General features: G+C 39.4%; 1 protein-coding gene across 1 annotated transcript; it reads right to left on the bottom strand.

Annotated features, from left to right (window-relative positions):
* Positions 1-23485: 23485 nt before the first annotated feature.
* On the bottom strand, positions 23486-24035 carry LOC147611896 (wound-induced basic protein-like). The gene is made up of 2 exons (XM_086783765.1): positions 23820-24035; positions 23486-23725 (listed from the first exon to the last, which is right to left on the bottom strand). The coding sequence occupies exons 1-2, from the start codon at positions 23888-23890 to the stop codon at positions 23653-23655; spliced, it is 144 nt and encodes a 47-aa protein (XP_086639891.1). The 5' UTR covers positions 23891-24035; the 3' UTR covers positions 23486-23652.
* Between the last annotated feature and the right edge of the window lie 1581 nt (positions 24036-25616).

Raw genomic sequence — 25616 nt, 5'->3', positions numbered from 1 at the left:
CTCTCTCTCTCTCTCTCTACTCTGCTTAGACCTGCAGCTTATTCATGCCTCTCTCTCTCTCTCTCTCTCTCTCTCTCTCTCTCTCTCTCTCTCTCTCTCTCTCTCTCTCTCTCTCCAGCATAAGCAACCATGGAGTGTAGTGCATCTACATCGAGAGGAGGGCCAAGAGACACGATAGAGTCTATGCACTTGCACAATGTGAGGTATGAGCACAATGCTTAATAGCTTGGGATGCAATTTTAGAAGGGAGATTGGGTCTATTTTCAAACCAAATCCACTAGACCCCATCGATTTTAATGTCAAGATGTGGTTTAGAACCATTGGAAGGGGCGTTTACTAGGTTTCCAAGAATCAAGGCGTGATGGGTTGGTGGCCCTTGTACAACATGTGTACCCAGCCCCACAACAGATATTTTATTGCGGCCCCAATAGCACACTCCTCTTTTTCCTTATAAATTGTATGGATTTCTCTCTAGTAGGTTGGTTTACGTGGACTCTTGTTCTCAACCTCATTTGATGGGTTTGTTTGTTTCCAGATATTTTCCCTTCCAACTTCATTGAGGAGCAGCTTGTACGAAGCCTAACAGGGACATTCTATGCCGTTCTCATGCTCATATAGGGGAATACTCTCCAAATTTCCCCTTCTAACCTTGCTCATCAAAAAGGTTTCTTCTACACACACAACTATATAGTGCCCACACAGCCCAATGGGCTTGGTAAGCTTGAAGAAATCCCCTCCCCTCCTCTCTCTAGCACTGAATGGCCAATGCCTGATGTTTGGAATATGATTTCTCTTAAGTCAAAGATGGCTAGTAGTGTTTGCCCACATGTTTTAGGCCTTTGAGTGCACACAAATGCCCACCATGTATATGTGCAAAGTTGAAGAGATGGTCAATTTACTTGGCCAAGGGTGGGACCTTGCGGAGGGCATGCCCTATGCATGTGTTTGCCCACATGTTTTAGGCCTTTGAGTGCACACAAATGCCTATATGTGCAAAGTTGTGGGAGTTGAAGAGATGGTCAATTTACTTGGCCAAGTGTGGGACCTTGCGGAGGGTTAGCACAAAGGGGATAATTTTAAATGCAATGTGGTATATTCCAGTGTCTCCTTTCAATAATTGCGAGCACGTGCCACTTTGTGCATTCGATTTTGTTATGAGTGGTGGATGAGGAAGAAGGGAGCATGGATTCCTTTACAAGCTCAAGAGGAGGTTGCAGAGCCCATAGCTCTCTCGATATGCTTACCAAATGTGGGGGTAGAGATTGTCCAAGCAAGCAAGCATTAGAGCCTATTGAATATTCATGATCACCTACATATCTTGGGGTACAAGGGAATCAACAATGCTTGCTACAAATTGCAAGGCAAGAAGATAAGGGTTATTTTCTCTTTAAACAAATGTATTTTCTCATAACTATCATAGTTCACTCAATGAGGTGTGTTTGGATAGGTTGGAAGGCTGCTAGAGAAGCAAGCACCAAGGTGTCCTCGGATTGGGAGCGGGATGATGTCACTTTGGCTCAAGAGACCTAAGCTAGAATTCTTCCATTATGTAATCTCACTCCATTTTGGGTAGATGTTTTTTAATCTCACTCCATTTTGGAGTTGTTTTGTCATCTCACTCCGTTTACAGAGTTTTATAAATATATTTATTTTCTACGGTACTTTGGTTTAATGAATAGGCATTTTGGTTTATTGAAATCGTAGTTTTGTGGTATGGTTGGTTTATTTCATACAAACCTTCTATAAATACCCAAGACCCCTTTTAGGATTTTTTTGGTCCAGTGTAATAGGACACAAACCTTCTATAAATACCCAAGGCTCCTTTTATGTGTAATTATTTTCTTCACACTCTCCAGAGCACCAAATCACCAAAGCACAAAAGCACCTAGACATCCCTCCTCATCATGACACCCCTAGAGAAATTCATGGACTTCGTATGTGAGAGTGACTTCCCTGAGGTCACGCACTTGCATGCTATGTTCACTCGCATGGTTGACTGGACCTCCACCATCCAATTGCACTCAGATCTATTTGCTGACACGCTCATCTCTATGGAGACCTACCTGAGGCCGCACTCACTAGTATTACCGGATGATTATGTCGTGGGTGCCATGTAAACTACTCGAGCACATAGCCCACAACAAAAAACCCTTCCAAAAATGGTTTAAAATATTTGAACGTATGGCAGCACTCTCAAATCACTTCATAGAGCTTGAAAAAAAAAAGTTCGCAAGCTCGGAAAAAGGGATATTGGCTAACACTTCCTCTCATGGTTGGCATGTTTTGTATTTCGCATTTCTGAAGGAGAGGAGGAAGGTGAGGTTGAGATCCCCCAGCTACACCTTGTCGGATTTTCCACAAAGAAGGGTGAGCAAGACAGGGTAGCCGTTGCTAGTCTCCTAGTGAATCAGTGTTCGTCCAAAAAGACTTCCCCAAGGGTGTGCTGGGATTAGCCGAGAACCCTCATCACTTCAAGGCCAGTGCTAGTGGTGGCAAGGCGGTTGAAGACAAAGATGACTGCCCCCATTCCATAAATAGAAACTGAAACTTTATGTCCAGTGGTAGTTGGGAAAGGGAGCTCTTTCTCTTTTTGCACGACATCAAAAAATCTAGCGGGATTCGCATGGATGAGTGCCTTAGCATGCTCAACGTGAAATGTGAATTCCCTATTGATGATTCTGATATAGGCTACCTTGAGGATATCCTCCTACCATTGACAGATTCCATGGAGAACACAATGGCAATCGTGCTAGAGGCAGAAGAGCACGGAACAAGCTCATGTAACTGAGGAGGAGTTTCGGACTGCCCAGAAAAATCTCCAACTTGTGGTCATGCCATGCCGGGAGATGGGTGGCGAGAGTTCAAAGAGGGAAGATTTGGATGATACCAGGTCTAAGATTGATTTGGATGTGTTGATGGTGATGTTGCTCTATTTCTCTTATTTATGCTATGCTATGCACAATCGTATCATTTTGATCCAAGTCTATTCTTTAATCTTTGATGTATATATGAGTTTTTAATTATTTCTTCAAGAAGTACGAAAGGTCCCGTGACAAAAAACGATCCAAGAAACTGGCAATTCTATTTACCATGTGTCAACATTTGGTGAAGTGGTGCAAAAGTAGGATCATACTATTTTGACAAAACAATTTGATTGTGAGCGAAATGATTTGTCTGTGACAAAACATTGATTGCTATTGTTGTAGCTAGATTGCTTTGGTGAGGAGTTGAATCTCTAGAAACACGTACAATGAAGCTATTGATTCAAGTAGAGAGTCAATTCTTGATTTTTTTAAAATCTTGTTCACTATTTACAAAGTAAGAGAGCTTTAATGGAAATCTTCAAGTTGCGCTTCCAACGACCTAATAAAAGCTAAGTAGAACAAATTGTGTGGAAAGCTTGTAAGCAAGCTATGGAAATCTTCAAGCTGCACTACCACTAATAAAAGCTAAGTAGAACAAATTGTGTGGAAAGCTTGTAAGCAAGCTATGGAATCGAAAGCTTGTTATGGTAATTAATTTATTGGGTGATCCAATAAGTAAAAAGAATATCTTGGGTGACCCAAGTGTGATTAATTTGGTTGTGAGTGAATCCAACCAACTGTCACATGTGTGACGCATGTAAGAAATGTGTGAGTTTGATTGTGAGTGAATCCAATCAACTCTTTTGAATTGATGAGGGTGACCCTAGTTAGTTGTGAGTGAATCCAACCAGTTGTGACACGTGTGAAACATGTGGTATATTTTGTAAATACGTGTGACGCGTATGAAAACATTATGAGTGAATCCAATGTAGGAGTTTGATTGTGAGTGAGTCTGATCAACTCTACAACACGTGTGATGCATGTGAGGACATGTGGAAGTGAATCCACTTAAATACATAATAACATTGTGAGTGAATCATGTGGGAACAATTAATATGTTTAATCACCCGTGTGTGCTAATAGTTATTACAACCGAGGACGGTTGTTTAATGGGAGGACTATCACAGGAGTGAGATTTTTTCAGAATATTTTACCATGGGAGTGAATCCAATTAATTATGTGTGATGCATGGTTCATGTGTGATGCATGGTTCATGTGTGAAGCATGGTAGTGAATGATTTCTAATTGTTAGAATTATTTTTATGAGTGATTCCAAAGTAATTGTGATCTAACATTGTGGACTATGTTGAGCATAGATCATGGGTTCGAGACGACCAAGGTGGACATTGGACGAGATTATCTAGCCAAGCACAAGTGTGCTAAATATTTGATTTTGTATGGTTTGGTCCATTGTACATATGTTGGGCAAGGTTTATTTTTTATGCGATGCTTTAAAAGCATTGGACTAAGGTTCAATTTTGTAAAAGCCCAATTTTGAAAAAAGCTATGCTATTTATGGCTCCAAGAGCTAAATTTATTAATATGATTTAAATACCTCAGCCACACACGTCGGGGGGGAGATTGCACCCAATCCTGTGTTCTTTGAGTTTCATGCTCTTATGCTATGATGTTATGGTTTATTTCTTTTATTATTTAATTTATGAAATAATCTAATCTCCATGTGCCATGCTCATTTGTGTAACAGTGTTATCAGAGCACAGCAAATTTAAGTATTGAATTTGGGTCATGGAGAGTTGAAGAAAATTCAAGAAATTGATTTTTTTCTCAAAGGCTATTGGCTTGGAGCAAATTTAAAGACTTTTCAACAAATTAAAAATACTTACACGGGAAGTGGAGAATAGGATAGGAAGCGAGCAGAAGAAGCAATTACTTACATAAAAGGTCAAGCTCAAAAAAACTAAAGAAGAAGCACTAAGGTACGAGAAGTTGTATTTCTTTTATCCAAAGGATAAGAAAATTTCTAGTGGTTATTGACCAAAGGGCAAAGAAGGGTGGAAAACCACTCTTCAATTCCACCTCTTCTTCAAAAAGCTATTTTGTGAACCGCTCAACCTCTTCCTAATCCAACCATTGCTAAACCAGTAGGAGCGTTTGAATTCCATAATCAACGGTGGGAGATTAAAGTTTTTCTTATTTTCTCAACAACTAATAAAAAGCGCTAAAAGGCTCTGCAGGAGAAACAAAAACCATATATATATATATATATCTCTCCAAGAATTCTCTGACATCTTCCCTGACGAGCTTACAGGTCTACCACCTCCTCGAGAAGTCGATCATGAAATCGAGGTGATCCCTGGAGCTCATCCCATCTCAAAAACGCCCTATAAAATGTCCCTTCCTGAAGCCATTGAACTTAAAGAGCAACTTTCCCAACTCATTGAGCAAGGATTCGTACGCCCCGGTAGCTCTCCTTGGAGGGCACCTGTTCTTTTCCAAAAAAAGAAGGACGGAACTCTCTGCCTCTGCATAGATTATCGAGGGCTAAATCAAGTCACTGTTAAGAATAAGTATCCTATCCCTCACATCGATGAACTTCTTGATACTATATATATATATATATATATATATATATATATATATATATATATATATATATATATATATATATATATCCCTTTTTCCTTCACCGTTTGGCCGGCGACGGACAGCGAAGGGCCACAAATTTCAGATTTGTAAAAAAACAAAATTCCTTCTCCATACATGGTTGCAGATTTCAAGTAAATACATTGCAAGCTTAGTTGTTGAGTGAGAAGAGGCAAAGAGAAGATTTCGAGTGGAGATTTACTCGTAAAAAGCGAAGGCGTACATATTCCGAATCAGATTCTTTGGATTCTGACGATGACCCTATCCAAAAGACTCTATCCTAATTAGCTAGGTGATTAGTAAGATAATGGGCTCATAAATTGATGGATTCTAGGCTAGGCTCTGATACCATGTTAAATTTGCAGCAATGTGATGAACTATGGTGGATCAAATGCTAGAATCAACATCATTAACAAAGAGATTATATGATATTAAGACGTGATTAGTGAGCAATTAACTGATAGCTTAATGTAGGCATGGATAATCAAAAACCAACAAATTCTCATTAGGCCAATGCCTCAATTTATAGAGTTTACATCCAAGCATCTAATCCCACTGATTTCTCCTTGATTCACTCCACCTCTTTTGCTTGATTCTCTCCACCTCTCCAAGAATATCTCCACACCTCCTAAATCTCCTCATACTACCCTTTATTCTCTCCCAATAGATACTTCTCACCTTTTCACAGGTTCTCTCACATTTACAGATTCTCTTTTACAGCCTCTTGCTAAGGGCTTGTTCGCGCACACACCCTATTCACTTGTATATTTCAACAATTCTATCTGCGAGACGGATATTATATTCTGACTCTCTTCACTTGCTAATTAAATATGCAACTAAGGTCAGTTACAAAACCTGAACGAGATGAAATGTTACGGTAATTAATTTATTGGGTGATCCAATAAGTAAAAAGAATATCTTGGGTTACCCAAGTGTGATTAATTTGGTTGTGAGTGAATCCAACCAACTGTGACATGTGTGACGCATGTAAGAAATGTGTGAGTTGGATTGTGAGTGAATCCAATCAACTCTTTTGAATTGATGAGGGTGACCCTAATTGGTTGTGAGTGAATCCAACCAGCTGTAACATGTGTGAAACGTGTGGTATATTTTGTGAATACGCGTGACGCGTAGAAAACATTGTGAGTGAATCCAATGTAGGAGTTTGATTGTGAGTGAGTCCGATCAACTCTAAAACACATGTGATGCGTGTGAGGACCTGTGGGAGTGAATCCACTTAAATACATAATAACATTGTGATTGAATCCAATGTAGAAACAATTAATATGTTTAATTTTCGTGTGTGCTAATAATTACAACCGAGGATGGTTGTTTTCTCAAACGGGAGGACTATCATGGGAGAGATTTTTTCAGAATATTTTATCATGGTGTGATGCATGATTTATGTGTAAAGCATGGTAGTGAATGATTTCTATTTGTTAGAATTATTTTTGTGAGTGATTCCAAAGTAATTGTGATCTAACATTGTAGACTATGTTAAGCATAGATTATGAGTTCGAGATGACCAAGGTGGACATTGGACGAGCTTATCTAACCAAGCACATGTGTACTAAATATTTGATTTTGTATGGTTTAGCCCATTGTACATATGTTGGGCAAGGTTTATTTTTTATGAGATGCTTTAAAAGCATTGGACTAAGGTTCAATTTTATAAAAGCCCAATTTTGAAAAAAGCTATTCTATTTATGACTCCAAGGGCTAAATTTATTAATATGATTTAAATACCGCGTGTGGGAGTGGAGACACACACGTCAGGGGGGAGATTGCACCCCAATCTTGTGTTCTTTGATTTTCATGCTCTTGATTTATGCTATGATGTTATGGTTTATTTCTTTTATTATTTAATTTGTGGAATAATCTAATTCCCATGTACCATGGTCCTGTAACAAATCTTGAACACATTGTATAGAAAAAACACCAGAAAGCAAGCTATGGAAAAGCTATTCTTTGATACCACTGTTGGATCTCGCAAAATGGAGAGGCTCATGCTCCTAGTGAACTAGCCTTCTACATTCTCTCTTCCCCTTGTGTTCTCTTTTATATAATTCTCAGCAAAGTTAATTACTGAGACCACAACATCATTTGGAAACTTCTTAATATAATCTCTGTATTGTCGAGCTTGCCACTTGAAAATGAAGTTGTGTTGAATGAAACTCTTGATTTGTTGTGTAAACAAGAATAAAAAGACATTGTATTTCATTTTTTGCACCACAAGATCCTTTCTATTTTTCTTTGCACCATCTTCATCAAGTTTTCCTACCTCTATATCTTGAAAGACCTTCACAAGGAGGAGCAAGTTATTATCTATTGTCTCGTTAGGACATGTAGCACTATTCTTCTTGTGCCACATTCACCACACTATCCTATTATGCATTTACAAGTGTGGAACATTGAGTCTATCAGCTTTGGGCATAGTAAGGATTCCTAAACAGTTGTGACATTCTCCACAACATGTCAGGGGCATAGTAGCATTTTCTAGCAACGTTCTAGCAGCATTTATTTTATCGGGATGTTAGGGAATTCAAGGCAATATTAACCCTATTAAGACCTAGTTGAAGACAAATATAGTTGATCTTCCACAGTGTGTCTTCCAAGACCAACTTTGTAACTTTTCTCACAACAACTACCCCAACTGATTTATTGAGAATGGATGTTGAAATAGGAAGGGGGGTGGCTAGGGGATTTGAAACATCCCATGCACCAAGGCAATCATAAATGAGTTCACATCACATTGCTAAACGTTGATGCAAAGATCTATGGATGATGGATACCCAATCCAACACAAAGAGATATTTGAGGAGACAAATCAAACATGTAGACCAATAAATAGATAACTTATAAAAAATTCATTATTTTTTCCTAATGTTAGGTGGGAATATTGAGGACAAAGTCAATTTCACTCAGCTTAAAAATGTGTTTCATCTAAAGTTTTGTAAGAAGTGGTGACAAGCTTAATGGCACAACTCCATAATATTAAGCAACATGATTATGAGCCAATGAGAGATTATATCTCACAACTATAAACATCAAAACTCTCATTGTAAACTTTAAGAGAGATTGATCAATTGTTGATTTGCTTTCATGAGGGAGTACAAGATCCAAAGATGCATGATTATCTGATCTTGTCTAGACAAGCCTCATCTCACTAGAAAATGGCCATAGGATTTGAAGATAACATGTAGGAATTACCCCAGCTAGATGATACAAAGTTTCCCTCATTGGTTGTACCATCTTGGGTCTTGTGTCATCATGATTCTGGAGTTCAATAAAAGCAAGTTAATAGCCGGCGGACCATCAAGTTAAGCACAACCATATTAGAAAAGTTAAAGCTTAAAGAGGTAAGAAAGCTACCAACAAGAAACACGCATGAAGAGAGATAATTTGGTATTCAATAGGTAGGAAACATCACACGAGAACCCACATCTATGACCCACACTTTATTATGCTCATTCAGGGGAATTAGAAGAGAGTCATCAACTTCTAAGAGGATTTGCTACTAGAAGATCCTAACAAAAATAATCAATAGGCCAATGGCAAACCTATAACTCCTCAAAGAATCAAAAATTCAAAAGCTTGAAACTGTAAAAGCTATCAAGAAAAACATGAGGAGCGACTAAGGGCTAACAAAGCAATGAACACACTATATCCATGTAATGAAATTGTGAAAGGTAGGGGATTGTATGTTCCTGAGCCAATCCTTGAGAAAAGGGAGGAAGATCTTAGACCTAACTCAAGGGATGATCTCATAGCATGAATGTTTGCCAAATAAAGATAAAGTACCTTACCCAAGATCCTTTTTTCTAGATGATTACATAGGAAATCCTAGAAGAGAATAAGAAATGATTGGCTAGTCTTATGTCATTTCTTTCTCATCACATATATTAGATGGTAGCTCAAAATCAAGACCTAATCAAGAAAGAGACATGCCTCAGCTTGTTACTAAAGATCCAATAATCCAACCAAGCGCGAAGGATGAGAGATCTAAAACTACCTCCCTTGTAGAGATAGCGAGTGATCCCCCACTCAAACCCGCTCTACCCAAAGAAACGAAACCCATAAACTATGAAAACCTTTCAAAGAAACTCAAGGAATACCCTAACCTTTTAAAGAAACTGAAGGAATACCCCAACCTTTCAAAAAAAACTCACAGAATACCCCGACCTTTCAAAGAAACTGAAGGAATACCCTAACCTTTCAAAGAAACTGAAGAGTGCCCTAACCTTTTAAAGAAACTAAAGGAATACCCCAACCTTTCAAAGAAACTAAAGGAATAAACCAACCTTGTGTTGGAGAAAGAGAGAATGAGAGAAGCCCAAGAACTTGGGAGGAAGGTACAAGCTAAACCAGAGCTACTGTTAGAGTAAGTGGTTGAGTACAAACCACAAGCCATGCTTGAGAATATCCCAGACCCTATCCCAAAGCCAATTATAGAGCCAGTTGAGGGATCCTCAATTTACACTAAGGCCTCAGAAAAACCTGTATCCATTCTTAAGAAACTATAAACAAAACTTGGAACCAATCTAAGCAAGCCCCACATTGATACATGTAGTGAGGGAGGACTTAGTGGGAGGGTGAAAGTTGGCCTTCCATGGGTCACCGTAGCTAATGCACCATCATAGCTAATGTAACATATTTTCTGAGGTGATCAGTGGGACAACAACTTTATCTTATCCCCTTCATAAGCATGGCTCCTAAGGAAGGATCAATACACATATCTTACACATTGGTAAAGGTCTTACCCCACCTCAGAGTGAGTAAAAGTGCGAGAATTGTTGAGATGTCAAGCTCGACAAACATGAGTTGACACTCACGAGGCTCTTGCATGATTGTTCGACATTTACATCACTAGCGGGTAGTTGGCACTGACATATCTTCGCCAGAGATTCTACAGCATGACTACACTGACTAGTTCACACCTACCCACTCCACTTAGTGTGTTCACATTATAGACTGCTTGTATATACTGTATTATGTGTGTTAGTCACTTTATCTTCTTTGTAGACCTCTTTGGTTGTGTGAGGAAGAAGAAGAATTTTCAGCCTCTCACCTTGTGTGTTCTCTTCTAGGGTTTGTATGAGTGTGTGTGTGCTTGTAAGAGCTCAAGGTCTCTTCTGCCTTGTATCTTTTCATGGTATCAGAGCATGGTTCATGCTAAGGGCTGAGTGACAAAAAGAGAAGCACAGGAAGCGGTGTACGAGGGTAAGAGCTTTATCTACTCTTCCCCCTTTGTGTTGGCTATACACCCTTGTCGGGAGATCTTCGGGGGAGGCACCGACAAATGAAATCCAATTGAGGAGCTTTCTTCATAAGAGCAAAGCTACAAGGTAACTGTATTGTCTGTTGGACTGAATTTTTCAGGCCAAAATGCGTTTCGGGTGCATCTAGACCTCTGTTTTTCAATTTTTGCAAGCGTTCACGGGCATTGCGAGTAAGTTTCAATTCTGTGTAGAACTCTATTTTTGGAACTACAGGAAGGGTGATTGGTTGTGCAAACACTATGTAAAGATATCTTAAAGTTGCCATTGGGTGTATGTATGCAAATTGAGGTCACTAGTTTGTGACAGTTTGGGTGTAGTAGTATAGTACTGTTGTAAAAGTTGCCATTGGGTGTATGTATGCAAATTGAGGTCACTAGTTGTGACAGTTTGGGTGTAGTAGTATAGTACTACTGTAAAAAATACAGCAGTTTATGCCAGGTCAAACAAGAGTGCCATTTTTTTGTAACTTTGTGTTGCTGACAAGATGTCGAATGATGGAATAAACCAAATTGTTTGCAAAGAAGCTTGACAAGAAAATCTTCGATGCTTGGAGGTATAGATTCACAAATTTCTTGATGGGAAAAGGTTACTGGGACTATATTGAAGGTGAACATGAGGAGGAACCAGAGATATTGGAGATTAATCCAACTGCTGCAAATGTAAAAGATTCAGTTAAAGAATGAGCATCATACTGTGGAGAAGAAAAATATGTTTGTGAATGATTATGCCTTGAAGATTAAGGGCATTGTGGAATCCCTTCTTGCATTAATTGGTATTTCTGTTGATGATAATGATAAGGTGGAAGTGTGTCTGCATGGTCTTGGGCCACAATACAAGGTGTTCAAGACATCTATTCAGACTCGGGAGAACATTCCCAACTTCATAGATTTGGTGTCAATGTTGATCATTAAAGAGAAGAATTTGGGTGAACATCAATAGTTTTCACAAAACAAAAATAGTTCAAAGCAACATGCCTTCTACACAACTGCAGGTAGAGGACGAGGTAGAGGTCGTGAATGTAGTCAAGGTGGTGGTCGAACAAGTAATCAGAATTATGGTCAGCGTAGCAAAAGTCCTAGGATTCGCAACAACAACACACATGTGGAAGAGGCCAATTTAGAGGCAGGGGGAGTTAACGAGGTCGTGGTAATTGGCAAAGGCAGCATAATGATACACAAGGCTATTTTTACTCTAGTAAGCCTGGACATGTGCAGGCAAATTGCTATAAGAAATAGAGTGGCATGCAAAATGGAAAAGTGCAGCAAAATAACTGTCCTCTATAGCGAAAATAATGAGGATAATGAGAGGTTGTTTGTTATGCAACATGTAGTTAATGTTGTATCTAGAAATGATGTAGCAGGCATGTAAGGATGATGTATGGTATGTTGATTTAGGTGCTTCGAAACACATGACAAGTCATGGGAGTGGTTCAAGGAAATGAAGAGTCTTGAAAGACTAGGTTTTGTTGAAACAGGGGGGATGACATTGCTCATCTGATTTCCCATGTTGGAGATGTGCCATTGTCTCTATGCAAGATGGTAAGGTGAAGTACGTTGTAGATGTACTTCATGTTTTGAACATTACAAAGAATCTGGTTTTAGTTGGCCAAATGATTGAGCAAGGTTTGTAGGTCCGGTTAACCCTAATGGCTATTATGTAGAAGACTTTAAAGATAAGTGCGGGTTGGTTGCAAAAGGAAACAGAGTGGGAAGAATGTTTACATTGAATGTAAATATGCTTGAAGTGAGTGCTGCAATGTTTGCAAATGGTTCAGGAGTTGTTGGAAGATATAGACATTTGGCATAAGATAATTGGGCATATAAATGTGCAAAGAATAAAGTCTATGCAGACTAAAGAAATTATGACAGGGTTACTTAATTTTAAGGTTGAAGGTATGCATAAAGTATGTGAAGCATGTCAATTTGGAAAGAAAACAAAGCATGTATTTCCACATGACAGAAATGTGAGTAGGAATGTACTAGATGTTGTGCATTCAGATGTATGTGTTATGGGCTACCACACCTCCAAGAGGAAACTCAATGCATTCACCTAAACGAAGAGCAATAAAACACAACTATCATAGGACACTTACCAATGCTTCGAACTTAAGTCCCTTGAGGCCTCCAAGGGACTTAAGTCCCTTGAGGCCTTCAAGTTTACTTGTTAAGCTCCAAAACCTCCAAGCTCTGCCTCCACGCTGTCACCATAGAGTCGCTGCAGCACCATCGCATAAGGCAACACTCTCTCTCACTCTCCCACACAAGCATGAAACATACAAGCATAGAAGAGGCACAAGTGCTAGAATTCTCTCTCTCAATCAGGCTTTAAAGACACAAAGAAGAGCTCTCAATAGCATAAAGGGGGATTGTGTCCTTTCATTTATGAGAAAATGCCTTCTATTCATTTGACCCTTATTCACACTTGGGTGCCCAAAACTTACTTAACTAAGCCCTTGGGTGTCCAATATCTTATAATGTACAACTTTTTTTATAGTGCCTTTACATGACACTTATTAATGTCCTCAATTGGAGGAGCATACTTGTCAATCCAAAATGGGATTAACATCCCCCCTACCTGATGTAGGTTTTGTCCTCATAACGTATTACCGAGATCGAAAGACCTGGTCACCAAACTCACGACGATAAAAGTTTCGGCATGATTGAAGCTTTTTGAGGGTTCTTTGGAATGCTGAGTGTGATCTTCAAAACCTTGTGTCCACCCTGTCCTCAAATGTCACATGCATGCAGGCCGGAAGACACCTTAGGCGATGATAGTACAACATCATGCCTCTGTCAACAGACGGATCTTGATTCATGTCAAATTACAGTTGCTCGGCTTCATACCCATCATATGGTTCCTTGGGTTGATCAATCAAGACCACGAGCAATTTTAAGAATCTAACACTGGCCACTATTGCTAGGTCTAGGATATAGTTCCATGCTTGTATCCAAGTCAGCATCTATTTTCTTTGTTCCCTTATGTCTATAAATGTACCTAGCATGAAGATTGGGAAGTTATAACAAACATGAGAATCTCGCCGCTTGGCCTCTTAAAATTCTAGAGATATCCATCTCCTCTTTAGTGGCATGTATAAGGGATCAACTCATTGAGTTGGTGGCGCAAACATATATACATGTCTGTATTGTGGAATTGTTAGGAATTCCTTTCTCCAGTCTGGTAGTATTCCAAAATCTTCCAACTTGGGGTGTGCATCATCTGTGATGATTGTTGCATAGCCCCCTCTTGTGACTGGGTGAGTTTTCCTCCGCCTACAGAAGCAATAACTCATCATAAATGTTACCACTCTGATTTCCAGCAGGTCATCGAATTGTGGATTGGCTAATTTGGTCTATCGTGCCACATTAAACCACAAGGTGCCTTCTCTAGCCAAAGGTAGTAGTTCTTCTAAATCTAGGCAAGGTGTTCGGAGAGGATAGGGTATATAATGTTTTGTTAGTGTGACATTGGAGTAGGCCTCTGGTAGAATCCTTTGAGTTGGCTCAAATGGTGTTATTTGCATTAATACCTTAAACATTAGCTTTGGCTTTAGTAGTGGATTGCTAGCTCGTATGAAGCAAAATAGTATCATCAGTAAAAGCTTCAATATTGTCTTGGGGGAGAGTATGCCGTACCTCCTGAGTTTGCCGTGGGGGAGACAGATCAGGTGCTGGTACCTCCACAGGGGCGAGAGAGTTAGTGGGAAATTCTATATGTTGAGAAGGGAGAGTAGAAAAAATGCAGTCGGCTTGAGATTTGTTAGTAGGCGGTGCATTAGGATACAGATTAAGTAGTTTACTAGCTACGTTAGAATACACTAGGTAAGTTGGGTTGGATGATGAAGTTGGTGTCTCTTCCTGATGACCATGGCCTGAGCTGGGGTGTGGGTGGCTAGGCTTGTGGAATTTTATAAAATCTTGGAGCTCAGATTTGATATGTGATTTATCAAAAGTGTAAAGGACATTGGTTAACATGGATCCTAAATGTTTGTAGATATTATGGTATAGTTTTAGAATACCAAAAGGGTGATATAAAGAAGACTCACATAAGTTCAAGTGCTGGTGAGTATTGTAGACTTCTAGCCACCCATGTGTTATAATCCATTGATAACTTTGTGCTACCACCTCGTAGTTGGCCAGTGTTTTGAGAATATCATCTGGAACAAACAGGTCTAATTTTTCGACACTGTTGTCCAAGATTTCAGAGTTTTGGAGTACCCTACACTAAGTATGAAGGTTTAGCACAATAGGGTGCAATGGATAAAAGTGAATATCTTGTGGATTAGTTAATACTAAATCCCCTCGCAAAATTCCCATAATGATCGTGGGATCAGCATCAGCAGCTCAGTATTTTGCTTAATGAGGGTTAGTTCTCCTAGGCTTAGGTCGTCCTCAGACATATTTATATGATATTGAAGCAATGAGAGGGTTAGTGTAGACAAAAAAAGAGTAAGAGTTTGAGGAGGGGCCCGAGGAGTTACTGGCAATCTCCGAGGCTCGCTCAAGGATTAGGCACATTTCATTTATAGGCTCTTGTCTTTGACTTCGATCCTGTATGGCTAGTTGTCATTCCAATTCTTGTATACAAGAGTCATTGGTGTGCTGAGAGGAGGAGGTTTAATATGGTTGTTTCTCAGACCATCCATGCAACATCCAACTCCTCGAAGAGCCTTGTTGCTTCCTCTTGTGCATGTCTAGTGGTAGCCTCCCTTTCCTGAGCTTCTGTGAATCTTTGAAGTCTTTCGGTAGCCAATCTTTGACTGTCTTGTAACTGTTGGGTGACTTGTGCCTCTTGGTGTGCACTCACCATTCTCTGCATCTCATCTTTATTGGTCCTAATGGTATCATTAAGGGCTCTCACCTTCTCTGCATGGGCCTTGTTTGTCTGTTCTCTTTCTTGTTGCAAGTGGGTACTCTTCTTTTTGCTTCTTTCAAACTTAAGGATTGCGTCTACATTGTTGAAATATACAAGTGAATAGGGTGTGTGCGGGAACAAGCCCTTGGCTAGAGGCTGTAAAAGAGAATCTGTAAATGTGAGAGAACCTGTGAAAAGGTGAGAAAAATCTACTGGGAGAGAATAAAGGGTAGCATGAGGAGATTTAGGAGGTGTGGAGATATTTTGGGAGAGGTGGAGAGAATCAAGCAAAAGAGGTGGAATGAATCAAGGAGAAATCAGTGGGATTAGATGCTTGGATGTAAACTCTATAAATTGAGGCATTGGCCTAATGAGAACTTGCTAGTTTTTTATTATCCATGCCTACATTAATCTATCAGTTAATTGCTCACTAATCATATCTTAATTATCATCTAATCTCTTTGTTAATAATGTTGATTCTAGCATTTGATCCACCATAGCTCATCACATTGTTGTAATTTTAACATGGTATCAGAGCCTAGCCTAGAATCCATCAAGTTTATGAGCCCATTATCTAACTAATTAGGATTAGTAGATAATTAAGAAATAATCATTTTTTAGTTATTTTCAACTAGCCCTATGTATCCCCAGCTGCTGGAGGAGCTCTATCTCCCATAATACATCAAATTAGCTCAAGCCACTTTAGGCAAACCTAGCTAACACACTTGTGCTCTAGCCCATCCAAACTACAGGTCAAACTGTCGCGCGTAGCTGGAGATTTTTGCTGATGTGTAGGCACCGTTTTTTTGAGGAAAAATTGAGATTTCTACTAAATCAAATGCAATGGGTCTGATTCCTCTTAGCCCCATGGGTTTTCAAGGGTTCTCTACAAGCTGGTGAAGTCAGAATTTGATTTGATCAAGTCTACAGTGAGATCCAAGCTCTTCATCCAAATCTGCAGGTGACTTTGGTAAAACAAAGATTAAGCATTTAATGTTTGGTCAAATCTTGTGTTTTTTGGCTTAATCCTCTACTAGAATAATTTCTATTGATGGCCTTGAAAGGATTTGAGCTCATTTGAACTCTAAGGCCTCAGATCTGGGCTCCCCGCATACTCTGTTTTTTGCACACAAATAGAGGATTAATTTGCTAATCAATGATTAATCAGTACTAATCACTATATTTTGGTGTAATTGAGGATTCAAATTAACCATGAGGTATCTAATATAGATCCCTATAACTTCAGATTCGGAGATGGTTTGATACTCCAACCATTCCGTACAAATTGGTTACCCTTGATTTAATGTAATTTCTGGTGATTTTATGCTGATAATTTTTTTGTAATCATCTCCTAAACACCAGATTGAGTTGTAAAAGGGTAGACACTACCCTTGAATCTTGAAATTGGATCAAGAGGTAAGACCCCCTTCACATCATCATGAGTACAGCACAAGAGATGGCCAAATTTAATGGGGAGCAGTTTTACACATGGCAGACAAAAACCTTTATCTGCTCATGAGGAAAAATCTGTGGGGCTAGTTGAGGGAAGAGATGAATTCCCAGAGGTGAGAGGGAAAAATGAGTGGAAGAGCATGAATGAAAAAGCATTGGGACTTATTGCACTCAGTTTAAATGATGAAATCATTCATCACATCACAGGGATACAATGGGCAAAAGATGCATGGGATGAACTCAATAAATTATTTGGCACACAAGCTAAAAATTCAAAGATAAATCTGTTAATGCAATTCTACAAATTGGATATGAAGGAAAGTGAACCTTTAATCACACACTTAAACAGATATAAAAGCATTAAGCAATGACTGGCAGCTATTAGCAAAAAGGTAGAAGATGATGAGGCACTAGCAGTGCTTCTGAAGAGTGTAGACAAAGGTGAAATTGAAAATATTGTAGCAACACTAAAGAATGTACGTGAATTGAAGCTACACGAGATAGCAGGAGCTCTACTAGAGCAAGAGAGTAGAGGCAAAGAGAAGAAATGGCTCAACTCAACAGCAGGAGAAGAAAAAGCATTCTTCACCTGAGGAGGATTCTCTCGAGGACGAGGACGAGGAAGAGGCAGAGTAGAAGGAACGACCTTGTGGAAAGCCAGGACACATGGCAAGAGAGACTGCAGCAAACCCAGTGGAGAAGGAACGACATCGGCAAACTTCATGGAGGCTCCTAAAGAAGTGGAGTTGGATCATCTTTTCTGAGAGAGAGAGAGAGAGAGAGAGAGAGAGAGAGAGAGAGAGAGAGAGAGAAACCCCACAACCCAATGTAACCTGCCCCAACAAAGTAAAACCACCTCTGAGCCACCGATGATGTAGGCCATGTGGTAGATATATGTGTGAGTACTTTAGTCAAGGTCACGGGGGCACTTATAGTAGCCTTGGACACATAAAGAGAGAGAGTGTCAAGGACTATGAGTTTAGGGACTTGAGGCACTGGTCGCGGACTATCAAGTAAGAGGGAAACTTGGTATAGGGTCCAGATGTGCTAGGAGTATTCACTTGAGGGGAGGTGTTAAAATATACAAGTGAATAGGGTGTGTGCAGGAACAAGCCCTTGGCTAGAGGCTGTAAAAGAGAATCTGTAAATGTCAGAGAACCTGTGAAAAGGTGAGAAGAATCTACAATCAGTGGGATTAGATGCTTGGATGTAAACTCTATAAATTGAGGCATTGGCCTAATGAGAACTTGCTGGTTTTTGATTATCCATGCCTACATTAAGCTATCAGTTAATTGCTCACTAATCACATCTTAATTATAGTGTGTGTGTGTGTGTGTGTGTGTGTGTGTGTGTGTGAGAGAGAGAGAGAGAGAGAGAGAGGGTCTATGTGTGTGTGCATTACCCCATAAAGAATGTCCAACCATATGGTACAAGAAATCTCTTCATTAAAAAATAGATTTTTTATTTATGGCATTGATAAAACACCAAATACCCATCATTCACATGCAAGAAATTTAGTATTAATCTTGCAAAACTACATATGTAAAATAATGGCTTTTGTACAAATAATATACCAACAACCATATTACATGACAAGTCGACCATGGAAATTTCAGAATACCTACCACTTAATATTGAACATGGGCAAATTCCTTACATCTTAGGGGCTTATAAAGCACACAAGCAAGAGTTTAGATGGATATCTAATGCCCAAAAACTATGTTTCTGAGATTCCCTTCACACTCGAAGCTACCTTAGATTCATGCATTGAGCCCATACAATCTATGTGTCAAAAATTCAATCAACACATTAGACTATGCATTGGAATCACAATCCAAAGTTATTGGATCATTAAATCATCCAATGAATACTTAAATCCACCCAATCACATTTTTATTATATGTTCAACTAACATTAAGAAATGCTATAAAGGCATCCCACCTAGTGAACCTCACAGGCTTAAAATGATCATGAAACAAATTCTCACATGGGCATTCCAATACTCAAAGAAAACATTCTTATGGTTTTCTAGATCATCCATTTGTCGAGGTGGAAAAGAAACATGGTCCAAAACTAAGAAAAGAGAGAATTGTTTCTCCCAGAAGACGCTATTAACATTAGTAATTGGGTCACTGATAATACCTTTGTACAACTTAAATATAAAATCTTCCAACAAAATGTGGCATTCCCATGGTTTTGCATGTTTTGCATTATGGTGCAATCTATATCTATTTTATTATCAATATTCTTTTCTCACAAGTCTAGTAAAGGCACAATGTTGGGGCCTCCTCTCATATTTTAGTCATTCATTATGCTACTTTGATGATCTCTTAGTGATTAACGTCCCAAACCCTACAATATTCTTTTATTGTAGTATCCTTTACAACCAAGGGAATCCCTTTCAGATTTATCCAAATGAGATCCACAAAATGGATTTTTTTTTAAATAAATTCAAACACTTTCATTTGTGAAGAAACTTCATTTCTCAATATGCAATTTATCATAAATATGGCTCAATGCGTTAGTCAACCATATGATAAAAAACTAAACTTCCATTTCACTCCATTAGATAATATTCATCGAACGGGTAATAGATCAACAAATTGGACTCACAAAGTAATTTTATCTCAAATACGACCCTTACTCTACTCTACTCTACAAATCAACCACTCCATTGCACATAAGTAATTTTATCTCAAATATGACCCTTTACTCTATAAATCAACACTCCATTACATATAAGGCAATATGAGAACTCATCCACATGTTTTGTGCTAACGGTTTTGAGAAGGCCAAACTATGGAGAAACATTAATTCCTTTTTACTTGGGTAATTTCCTGGAGTATGCTATCGCATTTATCTTTTTGGGGGACTATCATGCATACTAGGGAAACCTAACATATGATTGATATGTCGCAAGTCTATATTGGTTTGGATTTGAACCCCAAACAAGTTAAATTTGGTCCTTAAACTAGAAGATGGTATCTCAAGGAGAAGCAAGTGGACTACACATTTGTTGCATTCATAGTGAACCCTGTTGGGACAGGGCCTACAATCAAAATCTGGTCAAAAAAGGGAAAAGTGTTAGAGAAGCAAACCCCTAGAAGATGCACTACTGGAGCCATGATGGAAGCTTGCATTCGATTTAGTATCAAATCACTTGAAAACAGTCCAATTTTGTGATAGAGGAAAATAGATGGAATCTGTATGTAAATTTTTGAATGTAGACAAGTAAAGGTTTATGACTAAGGACTATGCTCAATTAGGAGTTCTTGCTTAAATGGGTCCGGATGTAGAGATAGATTTGAAGTAACATATATACTTACTATTGATCCCAAGAAAAAAGGGAAAAAAAAGCACGTTGATTCTTGTATGTCCTTACACTCTCTCTCCTCCATCCCCCCCACACGCACACCCCCCCATGCATCCACCCTACATGTCTTGAACACCTCTCTCTCTCTCTCTCTCTCTTGCACACACACACACACACCCCCATGCACCGACCCTACATTTCTCACATATACACACTAGTCTCTCTTTCTCTCTCTCTCTTACACACACCCAAGGTAGAGAGGGGGTGGAGAGAGGTAGCAAGTGGTGGTAGAGAGAGGAAAGTGGAGAGAGATTGGTGTGTATCCCCTCAATAGTAGAGCTTAAGCTTCTCTAGTCGCACGGTGAAAATTGATCCATTAAAAATAAACCTAATTAAATATATGATGAGACACTATCAACCAAATTCACCTCTATATAAAAGAGGTTTGCTAAGGTGCTACTTGGGGTGACATGTTAGAGATCATCACCTTGGTTTTATCAAGGTTAATAATAAGGGACTTAGAGCAAGTTTAAAGTGCCTAGAGATCATCGCCTTGGTTTTAACAAAAGGTTAATAGTGAGGGACTTAGATGAAGGCTTAAAGTGCCTAGAGATGTGTAGATGACTATGGTTAATAATGAGGGACTTGGAACATGTTTAAAAGATAGTCATCTGCTCCTAGAATGGGAACTATTGTCTAGGCTAGCCACAAGCATGTGCCCCCCATTTTATCAATAAAATCAAAAGTTCCATCTTGTATTTACAAAGAGCTAGCAAGAAATATAGTCCGTATATATTTGGCCAATGTATCACGAGTCTTGAATTTAATGGGAGTTAGGAGGTCCGTGCTTTTTGGATAGAAACATGGTAATGGTGGACTAGGAGGGTGGAAAGCCATCACATATAACCTTACCTGAAGGTCCTCATAGTTCTTCTCCTTGCCCAAATCTTCATTTTAGTAGGGCTTTGGTGATGTCAACTAGATAAAAAGAGTGGCTAAAGTAGATGGTGTGATGGGATAAATAAACTTGATGAGCATAGGCTTCAGCCCAGACTACGGGCATGTGTTGGAGTAGGTGACTTCTTCCCACTCAAAGCTCTCCAAGTGTGTCTATAATCGTGAAAATTTGGTATAAAATTACATAGCACAGCTCACTTCATTCTCCTTTTTATGTCAGGTCACTTCATTCCTTAATTTTCTTCTCTTGAATAATTGAATGAGGTTCCCTATTTGGAAGCCCTATCACCTACATGTTCAGTTTTCTATTCTTTGTCTCTTATGGTCTACATCCAAAGTGGTTACCATAATCTTATTTTGGTTTTGTAAGGGGTTTTGCCTCCTTACAACGTCCAACCAATCATGCATTTCACTTAGTGATCCTTGTGCTAAACATTCCAACAACTGTCTAAGGACACCTATCCATGTAGATCAAGAACCCACATCAACAACAAATAACGCACATAAAGGATCACCACCAACCCCAACCGAGGCGACCCCAAAGTCCCATGGCTTTGATCCTAAAACAACCCAACACTCACATAATACCATTCAAAATGAGTCCAACACAATAGATTTTCCCTATGATAAAAAGACCATCCGTACGAAGTTTGCATATAACCTTAGTGTTAATACCTCGTAAATGTTTGGAATTTTTTGCCCAAGAGTTGAATTCCCCTCTCAAAACCTTACCAAATCAATTAGAGATGTGACCTCATGTGCATCTCCATCATGGACTTAATTGGCTTGAAGGGCCTGAAGAGTTAAGCCAATCCAAACTCTAAGCTTTCTTAACCACTTCTCATCCTCAGGGATTGCAGTCTCTTTCCCCGCTTCATTTACAAGCATGATAACCGCATCACTAAGCAAAGCAATCGGCAAGGCAAGTCCCATTTGTATCGGCTTGCATATACATGACTACTAAGATAAGATGAAATCGTTGCCAATACCTATTTTTAAATTTATTCTTTATTTTTATTTATTTTTTTAATTTTTTTTTGGGGGGGGGGGCGGGGGATATCTGGTCACCCATAGTTAAAAGACCTTTCCCTTTGAAATAGTGAAAATAACATGCAATACACCTACTACCCAAAACAAAAGAATTGTTCAACACGCCAGCATGATTCCCATCAAAAGACCAAAATGCTACTACCGATCCTTTGTTTACTACTGCAGATAAATTCAGGCATAAAGAAAAGAGGCTGCTATTCGACTGCACACCTTCCAAACCACTACAAGTATAAACCACTCTTCTAGAAGCACCTTAGGACAAGCTAGTAAACTTTGTGCAAAGGTAGCATCTCAAAATTAAAAAAAGATGACCCCCAAAAGCCTACTCACAAAGACGTGACTCTTAACCTCATGTGTAGAGCAAGTAGAGTACTAGCACCATGCATGTTCCATGTTATCAGACATCCATGTTCACCTCGCAAAACAAAGGGCATGGGCAGAGACTTCCAATCAAAGTATGATGACTAAATCATAGGGCCTTCACATGAAATGCAGGACATCACTACCAATAGTGTAAACTCTAGGGAAAGGCTACCTTCTCGCCTCTTCAGGGAGAAGCCATTGCACACACTTAAGGATGGAGTAAGGGCTGTCGAGACATTCATTGGCAGGCAGCAAACAAGAGGCCATGCCAGCCGTTCTCACTTCACCTGTTTGTAGCACCATAGCTGAACAAATGTCCATACAAATCTACATGATCCTTTCCAAAAGGAAATGCTATAAAAGCAAGAAGATGCTTTCCTGCTGTTACACACATTTCGGAATATGTGATTATATGTAGACATAGCATATACACACAGAATGACATGGTCAAAAATAAATTCTGACAGCCCACACCACAATATAGATGGGGCACAATCCAATCCTCACGGTAATGGCCCATTCACATGCAATCCAGATGGCCCATCCATACAACTCATGCTAGAGAACATGCCTAGATTATGTGATCATGTTTCATGCCACAGAGCATATACGAATGTAGGACACACTCAAAAATGAATTGGGATGTCCCACATGGTGCAGGAGAACAATCTGGCCCACACGGTGATGGCACATGTCCTCATGCTATTAGATAAGACAAGATAAGCTCAAGCCATGAGAATACACACAACGCATGCAGGAAAATACAGCATGAAAATCAAGCTCTAAAGCCAGTACATCGTGATTAGGGTTAAATTCAAAACATCCACTGTATCATCCTTCCTAACTGAGTGCCCAACTATGGGCACACTATATCAGCATATTATCACCTACATGTATAAGGTAGCCGATAAAATCATGGCTATTCGTTCATCACAGGCTTGTTCTCGTTGGCTTTGGGCTTCTGCTCCTTGGGCTTCTGCTCTTCATTCTTCCTGTTAACCAGACAAGAAGGGTTAGTGACAAGAGAAGCTTTCCTGCAGATTCTTGCCATAGGAAAAGAAACCTGCATCTGAGGGTCGTGTATACCTTCGGTCGGCGGAGCTCCCCTTCTGGCTGAGAAAGGAGCGGAAATGGGCGGAATTGACGTCGTAGATCATCTTGGCAGAGTGTCGATTGGAGCGATTCAGTCCTGTGTGCGCTTCGGTCACTTAGGGTTTATAGCTACTCGTGTCAATTTTGCCCTAAAAAGGAGTCAATTGGGCGCCCGCGGACGAGGCAGCAGATGTGGCGGGCACCTCATCTGAAACGAGCCTTATGAGGCCAAATCATTTTGTAAGCCCCTAGAAATCTATGTGGTAGTGCAACAAATCAATCATATGTATTTATTGAAGCCAAACACCTCTTTGCTTTGGGGGAGGTTTGTTAGATATTACTAAGGTTTAAGTGCACAAAGCTCAAGGAGTGTGTATAGGTTGAAACTAGAAATAACATTAATATAGACAGGGTGGTTTGATACTAAGTCAGACAAGTCTTAGCTAGCTATTTAGTCCTTTGTGTATAAAAGGGGGAGTTTCTTGTTCCATAATATGTGTCATTTCATCTTGGAGCTTGTGTGTGCTCTTTTTAGTAATCTTAATTAATCTTTAATCATGTTTTTATTCATTACATTTATGGCTTTGATGTTGGTTAGAGAGCAACATAAGCATACCACGCATGTCCGGGTGAAACGGGGACCTTGGTGTCCATTCCCAATGTAGGCCTCACTAAGAGAGGTGGAAAGAAGGCAACCTTGCGACCACCTCCTATGGGGGTGGACTCTAAGGGCATTTACACATTTGTGAGTGTGGTTAGAGAAAGAGAAATTCCACGAGTAGGAGGTAAATATCAAAATCTCATGGGACAATGATGAACAAGAGTTTCCATGAAGTAAATGATCATTTCTCACTAGTGTGTTGGAGAGAACTCCTCTACCCAAGCTCACTGGGTAGGGAGTCACCCTTGTCCATACCCCACGCACTCATTTTCATACAATTCACGATGGAAGTGTGTAAACCCCCTATTCTATATCCAAGCCACCAAGAAAACTTGAGCATAAAACAAAATACTACTAAGTAAGTTAAGTTACCCCTTGAAGGCACGTGCTATATGTGGTTTTTACATAGCAAACACCCTGAGTAAGAGTGTCCAGCAATGAGACCACATATGCATCCTTCATTCCATCAAGGCTCACACCAATTTGTTTCCATCCTCCCCACACATTGGCCAAACTTCTCACCACCAACATAATTATATTATCAAGTAACAAAAGCAACACCTAACAACTTCCACTGGGTTTGTCTTCAAACTTTCAATGGTGATGACTACATCATGCACCATCTTGCATACCATAAACCTTCTATGTCGTACAATTTTCATTTGATTTTGAATCATCAACATTTTTAGCCTCTCTTTATGGCCATTTAGTCATTTGTATTGCATTCCCAATCTCTAACATGTCATATTGGTGACTCCATTTCCATGTCTGATTCGATACTGTAGGCATTTATTCACTTTTTTATCCAGTGCCTCTTTTTGAGTAAATTTAATCATTAACACGTCTAATTTGATAATAATGTAAGGATTCATTTGCTCTTTTATCCAATGCCTCTTTTTGAATAAATCCAACCAACCTTTAAGTTCTCATGTCTCATTATATTGGATAAATTGGGTGTTCACACCATGCCTAGCATCTTTAAGCACATCACACCAATGACATGTTGCAAACCATCACATGTTGCCCTTACCGTGCACGTGAGGCTACCCATGCATACTTATGACCTTTTTGACGATGTAAGGGTGGATTTTTTTTGGGATTGTATGTGCTTCCACCCACCCAGACTTCTA

The sequence above is a fragment of the Cibotium barometz genome, chromosome 46 (assembly GCF_041138505.1).
Source record: "Cibotium barometz isolate CiBa-2024 chromosome 46, ASM4113850v1, whole genome shotgun sequence".
Lineage (NCBI taxonomy): Eukaryota > Viridiplantae > Streptophyta > Polypodiopsida > Cyatheales > Cibotiaceae > Cibotium > Cibotium barometz.
This window is presented reverse-complemented; position numbering and strand designations above follow the sequence as displayed.